The sequence below is a fragment of the Lygodium microphyllum genome, chromosome 10, assembly GCF_053477565.2.
Source record: "Lygodium microphyllum isolate KBCC chromosome 10, Lygodium_microphyllum_v1.1.10, whole genome shotgun sequence".
Lineage (NCBI taxonomy): Eukaryota > Viridiplantae > Streptophyta > Polypodiopsida > Schizaeales > Lygodiaceae > Lygodium > Lygodium microphyllum.
Window position 1 is genome coordinate 78,013,957 of NC_141144.1, and position 7,748 is coordinate 78,021,704.

The 7,748-nt window shown below is 40.4% G+C and overlaps 1 protein-coding gene across 1 annotated transcript; it reads left to right on the forward strand.

The window, feature by feature from the left end:
• The first annotated feature begins 3,783 nt into the window (after positions 1–3,783).
• On the forward strand, positions 3,784–4,519 carry LOC148030196 (major pollen allergen Ole e 10-like). The gene is made up of 2 exons (XM_087687370.1): positions 3,784–4,156; positions 4,479–4,519. Exons 1-2 carry the CDS (start codon positions 3,784–3,786, stop codon positions 4,517–4,519), a joined length of 414 nt encoding a protein of 137 aa, XP_087543496.1.
• The last annotated feature ends 3,229 nt before the right edge of the window (positions 4,520–7,748 follow it).

The window sequence follows — 7,748 nt, forward strand, 5'->3', positions numbered from 1 at the left end:
GACCATAAATCTTGCATTGTATATAGTAGTTGAGAGATTTTCCGATGTTATATCTCGGCCTTGTATCATGCTCAAGGATTTGTTTGTCCCGGTAGATAATTATTTGTTATATCTCGGCTTTGAGTATAAGTAATCCATTTTAAAATTAATGCGCGCCATCTTTGAAATTTAATAACTATAGTAATAAAATTTATTTCAATCAATTCTACTCATAGTCATAAGACCTAAGAGAAATTATCCTATACTCAATTTAAGGGTTTCTTCTTCTATAACAATACTTTTGGGTTCATTTTGATGAAGTACTGTAATGACCTTTAGCTAGGGTATCATTTTCTTTTAGTCCTTCCGTTGACTAGTTGGCATGATATCTAATTTGGCATGCCTATAAAGTTAATACAAAAAAAATAAATTCTGCATATCACAATTAGATCCCCTACTTGGACATTATGAAGGAATTGACCATTTTTAAGCCATCTGAAAGAGTTATCAATGTACGTGGCCCATGGCAAAGCACATTGCATACCATTATCAATAAGTCTATTATCTTAAATTTCCTTCCCCTCCCTCTCCCTCTCTTTCTCTCCCTCTCTCTCCCTCTCCCTCTCTCTCCCTCTCCCTCTTTTTCTCTCTCATTTCCTCTCCTAAACAAGCAAAAAAGAAAGTGATTCAAACAACAAACAACCAAACCCGTCGTGAGAGAGAGAATGCACTCTCTCTCTCACACCCTCTCCCTCTCGTTCTCTTTCTCTCCCTCTCTCATTTCCTTCCCCTCCCTCTCCCTCTCCCTCTCTTTCTCTTTTTCTCCCTCTCCCTCTCTATCTCTCTTTCTCTCTCATTTCCTAAACAAGTAAAAAATAAAGTGATTTAAACATCCTCCAAGCAAAAGGGAGAGGAAGAGAGACAATGCACTCTCCCTCTCTTTCTCTTTCTATCCCTCCCTCATTTCCTTCCCCTCCCTCTCCCTCTCGCTCTCTTTTTCTCTCATTTTCTCTCCTAAACAAGCAAAAAATAAAGTGATTTAAACATTAAACAAGCAAAAGGGAGAGGGAGAGAGAGAATGCACTCTCCCTCCTTCTCCCTCTCTTTCTCTTTCTCTCCCTCTCTCATTTCCTCCCCCTCCCTCTCTCTCTCCCTCTCTTTCTCTTTCTCTTTCTCTCCCTCTCCCTCTCTTTCTCTCTTACTCTCTCGTTTCCTATCCTAAACAAGCAAAAAGAAAGTGATTTAAACATTAAACAAGCAAAAGGGAGAGAGAGAGAGAGAATGCACTCTCCCTCTCTTTCTCTTTCTCTCCCTCTCCCTCTCCCTCTCTTTCTCTCCCTCTCTCTCCCTCTCCCTCTCCTTCTCTTTCATTTCCTCTCCTAAACAAGCAGAAGAGAACGATTTAAACCTTGAACAAGCAAAAGAAAGAGAGAGGGAGACTCACCAATGAGATATGACGAGCGTGGGGCGGCTTCTCTTTGCAATGAGGGCTCCTCCTCTCCTTCGCGAACAACGGCGGTGGCGGCGGCGGCGGTGGCAACGGCAGCAAGTCTTCTTCCTCTTCTTCTCTCACAAAGCCTTCGCTCTCTCCCTCGCTCTCGCTCTCGCTCTCAAAAGTCGAAGCAAAAGAAATGAAAATCGCTAGCGACGCCAATAGCGATGCCGATATCCGCCCTCGCTAATCGGCGTCGCTAATTGCCCAATTCCTTATAGTGTTATAGACGCTATAATAGACGCACCCGACTTTGCGCGTCTATGCCTCGTTTTTGTTGTAGTGGAAGTGTGCACTAAGGGGAGAGAACCCTTTGCCTTTGTTATCTGTAGAGAGAGGATTGAACTCTTTAAAGTTTCCAAAGAAGAAGAAGGGATTGAAACCTCTGAATTTTCTTGTGTAAAAGGAGCAACCTCTATTATTGATGCAGAAATGACTCGTTCTGCAAGCATTGATAATTTAGACATGACGGAAACCATAAAGGCCATCGTCTTGGCTAAGTAATTCCCAAAAATTGTGCATCATGTAGGAAATGCTTCGTCTACTGGCTTTTGAGGCATGCTCTAAATATTAGTCTTGATGGCAGGAATTACATGACTGAACGTTACCTCTTTCGATTGAGTAATGAACATCGCTCTCCTCCCAACATCATGGTAAACAACAATAGTAGCAACAAGTGGGAAATTGGCATGGACGTTGCATGGAGAATCTGGATCAAAGGCATGCATGGCCTTAAACATATCTTGTCCTTCCACATGATGGGCCGTTGGATTATGATCCCGATTTTCAGCAAAATGAGGCAACTTAATTACTTCATGCAATTGGCCGTTCGAATAGCATCATAGGCAACACCACAATCCAGCACATCTTCATCAAGAATAGCATCAGCGCCAACATCATGGTCATTGTCATGGAGTTTGGATGTGCGAACACCAGCAAGAGCCACAACAACAGGGATCTTCAACACAAAGCATTTCTGACGAGCATCATCAACAGCGTCAGGATCGGGCACTCCCCCATCAAAAGCGGTAAGAACAATATGAGATTTCAAAGCACAAGCAGCATCAATGAATGCATCAGCAACCATAGCAACATGAATGCCACGATTAGGGACAGCATCATCGCCATGATAAATGGTAGCAAGAAAAGTGAAGATGATGTCATCTTCATCATCAAGGTATGCCACAGGGTCGCCTTGCTCTGATACCATGTGGGAATCAGAGATCCCTAGAGGATGGAGAGAATTTAATACAGCCATGAATAAAAGAGAGATGATAGAGATAGATGGCAAAAGAGAGTGATGCCTTTTTATTGTATTGGTTACATCTTTATATAACTTCAAGTGTGCATGATATGAAAGGTTACATGTGTCCATACGATTCGCGAGGCATGAAGATGCATTCACACCAACACATCCCTCAAGAATTAGTTCCACTTCTCGATGTTGATATCCAAAGGCAAATCCCATGGTATTGATAGACTTCCAATTCTTCCAACAAGAAATTCTTATTGCCCCCTTTCTCCTTTTTTGGTTGTGTGGCTCGTCCGACAATTTTCTTATTTTTATTTTTATTTTTGCTAAGATTAATGTATTGGCCACCGACATGTGTAAATATCGAAATAAGGACGCAAAAGTGCAAACAATGTCCTAAACACACTTGTACATGTATATATATATAAATGTGTGTGTGTCGCCTCTGTTCGAAACTTTTTGCTCCGATTGCTGGCATCATCACTCTTCTTCGATCCGTGATCGTCCGCATCATCTGAGGCCGCCGGATTAGAATAACAGGAGCAACCATGAAGAGCGGACCGTTTGCGTGGATCTGGTGCTTTCTCATTGTTATATTAATCTCAAGGAGCAGCTTTCGATTGTCGCCAACGGAAGCTGCAGTCGTTGATTCAAACGCAAGTTGCTCTTTCAATTTCAAAGTATGCCTACTAAATTGGTGCTATTGTTTCTGGGACGCCTTGACGGGGTTGATCAAAGCTCAGGACGGCCCATTAGTTATCACAGGTGAGGCCCGGCGAATCCATATTCTTTCCCTTTCAATCAACTTTTGAAACGCGGACGTATGAGTGTGTACAGAGCGGTAATTGTACATTGACTGGCATCATAAGAATGACCAATACATGAATGCTATATTCCTACATATTAATCATGTGTGTAATATGGATATAGGAACCATGATTATGGGAGTGAATAATATATGCACACATATAATATATCGCGGGACTAATGATCTGCACGCCTATACTAAAATGATGCGTTTCTGTATATCATATATATTATTGCAGGAGCTGATCGCGATATGCATGGGTTGAGCAGCAGTAGTGGTACGTTAATGTATGCGAATCAGTCGTCGTCCGCGGATTATTCCCCTCATGATCAACGATATGGGCATGAGCACTGGTGTGTGCCGCAAGCGTGGACGCCAGACAACGTACTCGAGATGACGATGGATCTCATGTGTACTCACGAACCAGAGTACTGCGGGTCGAAGCTCTTCGCCGCCGACGGGCCCTGCCCCATCGATCATGGACATGACAATGATGGCAGCAGCAGCAGCTTGCGACTCCGAGGCTCCTATGCCGTGAACGCCTACTGGGGCAACAGGCTCGGCGGGGTCCCGGCTGCATGCCATCGCTTCCACGGAGCCGCTGCACTCGTCACCGAAGATCCCAGTAAGTATTATATATAGATATACATAAATATTTCTTAACTCACTGCGCAAAGTTACACATATATACATTTATGCATATACATATATATTCCTTAACTCATTTTGCTGCTGCAAACTTACACAATATTGCATTGATGATCTGCAACACGTAAATCATTAATCATATCAGATTACTTATTATGCTATCTTAGGCTTTGTGCGACCTTAGAATATTGCATTCTGCAACTCGTATATCACTGTTCATAGCAGATCACGTCTTGCCTTGAATGAATTATTTCAGCAGAAATGTCTATCTTACATCGGTTACAAACGCATGCATGCAGGCACCCGGCAATGCACCTTTCTACCTGGTCCTGCAGCCTGAGAGATCCCCCGGCGGGTATTTCACCTTTCTCTGCAATCGATATTACCCTGAATTGCAGAAGGTTAAGAAACAAGAGATGGGGAGATCATGTAAGGGCTTCGAATGAGAAAAAACGAATGAGAAGCTGATTCTCGTCAATCAGCTTGACGGCAATCTCTATTTTACGTCGTTTTTTCCGCCCCTTTTGACGAAATAAACTTTTTTTTGGCTACAACGTTGCAGCTGATATTTGTGGGGCTATGTACGTGTAATGCGAGTGGTTACTACAGAAAAGTGATTTATAATATGTAGTAAATAAATATCTACACTATGTATGTCTATGTCTTCGCAACCTTTTCATTACCAGGTTTGAATAAACCTTTTCCATTCAAATTGCATTACATTTTGAAATGTACCATTGATATATTTGATGCGTGAAAGTACTCAAAACATTAATTGTGGGACACCATCGGAGTTTTGTTTTTGTATCATTTGTAATCTATTGGTCTAGTTACTATTGCATTTTCAAAACTTACCGTTGCCAAGAGGCACCTATAGAAGTGGATAATGGCATCAAATACCTTTTTCTAGTGTGCGTTGTCAAGGAAATGATGGCCGTAGGTTGTTCTCCCTTGACACCTAGGCATGTTTTCAAGGGGTACATAGCCTTAAATGGTTCTTCCTAGAGAGAAAAGTTAATGGGTGCAATATGCCTAGCTAACCCTTGATGATATGATTTTGATAGTCCATCAAGAGATACACCTAGGTAATACCATCTATATCTCTCTCCAAATACATAGATTTTGTTGCTTAGGATAGCTTGAGTCTACTCTCACAAAGGAAGCTCTATTGTATTCTTATGAGGATCAATATGTAATAAGATTCCTAAATATATTCTAAGGCTGCCTATTAGTTCTTGGAGCATCTTTTATGGGCACTTATGCAAGTCAGCCCAAACTCAAGCAAACCCATGGGGCACTTGGTTAAAAGAGAGTAAGAAATAAGGGGAAGCTAATACCTCAGGGGGTTCACTATATATATATTCTCTATATAACGTGCGTTCATGACCTATTTATAAATGTCCTAATATGTGAATTTTTCTTGAATAAAACACAACCCTTTTCTATTCAATTTGTAAGTAACCCCATTATATGTCACCCTTTTGTATGTAAAAAATATATAAAAATTGTATTTTAAAAACCCCTTATTTTGAACTCACGTTATATATACATATATTCATGAGTGACCCCCCCGAAGCTAATACATTGATCCCTCTATTCATAAGGCAATGTCTCATCTTGGTGCACCCCCAAAATTGACACAAGGTCTAGATGTATAAGAATTTTATATTATAGTCAACATTTAGCCCTTCCTAAATTCTCATAATCTATTGCTTCTGAGAGAAGCCTCTCGGTTGATGGTGGCCATTCTACCATGGTACAAATCCATCAAGGATTCGCCCTCCTACTCCCTTTTCATGATGGGTTTGCTTAGTGTTCTAATTACTTATCACATTTACTTTAATAGATAAAAATAAGTTCCTTAATTAACTTGTGAAAAGTAATATGCATGTGACTTAGTCACAAACAAGAAAAATTTAGAAGACGATTCTTTCAAAAAGTAAATCTCTTATTCCAAGCTGTGTTATCTTGTCTTAGTAGATCAATTCAATAGTCCATATATAAGACTTCGATTGAAGCCAAGAACCCACCAATTTACCCTCAAGTAGGTGGGGCATTCCGAGAGAACTATCATGTGCTCATAGGCGATTAGACTAAACCTATAAGCCTAAAGAATTTAGAGACAAATCCTCTTGCATCCTTCTCATTTCCTACCCAACATCTAGTCCCTATGGAGAGACTTCTCACATTTGGTGCTAGTCCTAGTATCCATAGCAGAAAAGATGAGTCTCTTTTTGAAGGGATCTATGATTAGCCTTAGGATAGGCCTATTGCATGTCCAAAGTACAACTTGTATTTGTACAAACTTAAATGAGAATAAATCAATAAAAAGTCATTTGTAATACACCAAGCAATCTTAAGGGATCTATGAATAGCCTTAGAATAGGCCTATTGCATGTCCAAAGTACAACTTGTATTTGTACAAACTTAAATTAGAATAAATCAATAAAAATTCATTTGTAATACACCAAGCAATCTTTAAGATAGAATCTATGCATTCGAATCTATTCTAGCTACCATTCTTCTAGCTAAGGTTCCACTTGAGTTACTAAGTTTTTATAAACTTATGGAAAGCCTCGGATTAGTCCCTTGAAAAATGCATTGAAAACCTGAGCATAGCATTTTTACATTAAATGAGTAAGAAAGAATAAAACATAGAGAGAGAGAGAGAGAGAGAGAGAGAGGAAAAGAGAGGCCACCGCCACTACTACTACTATTATCCAACTACAAATTAGAAGGAGGAGAAGGGCATGAAAAAGGAGGAAAGCCGTGAAGGGGAAGAAGAAGGAGAAGGGAAGGGTAAAGTAATTCTTCTTGAGGCCTTCGAGATAAGTGCATTGTCTCTTCTCTCTTGGTTTTTCTATTTTTTTCTCTTTTCTCTCACTTTTTGCTTGTAGAGAGATGCATTAAAGAGAGGGAGGAAGAGAGAGAAATAGAGAGAGTGAGGGTGGGAGAGAAAGAGAGACAAAGGAAGAGAGAGGGAGAGAAGTAAAGAGAGCTGAGAGAGAAATAAAGAGAGGAAGGAGAGAAAAATGGAGAGAATTATGAAGAGGGAGGGAGCGGGGGAGAGAAAAATAGAGAAAGGAAAAGAAAATAGAAAGAGAGAGGGAGAGAGAGGAATTGTACATGTATATGTATAATGTGTGTGTGAGTGTTTGTGTGTAGGGAGGGAGAAACAACTAAAGAGAGAGAGGGGGAGGGAGAGACTGACAAAAAATAAAGGGGAGAGAGGGGGAACAAGAAAAAAATGAAAAAAGGAGAAATACATAGAGAAATGGAGAGAGAAATATGTATAGAGAGAGGGGACAATGAAGTAAAGAAAATAGAGAGAGAGGGAGAGTTAAAAGAGAAGGAGAAGGAGGGATAAATAGAAAGATAGAGAAATAGAGGGAGAGAGAAATGAAGAGAGGGAGGGGGAGATAGAAAAATAGAGGGAGGGAGAGAGAGAGAAATAGAGAGGCTAGAAAGGGAGAGTACAAAAAAAATGAGTGGTAAAGAGGAAGGAAGAGAGAGAAATAGAGGGAGGGAGAGATAAAATAGGAAAAAAATAGCGAGGGAGTGAGATAGAA

Coding starts and splice junctions, on each gene's coding strand:
- LOC148030196 (XM_087687370.1), top strand. CDS start 3,784: ATGCATGGGTTGAGCAGCAGTAGTGGTACGTTAATGTATGCGAATCAG. Junction 4,157..4,478: donor ACTCGTCACCGAAGATCCCA/GTAAGTATTATA, acceptor GCATGCATGCAG/GCACCCGGCAATGCACCTTT.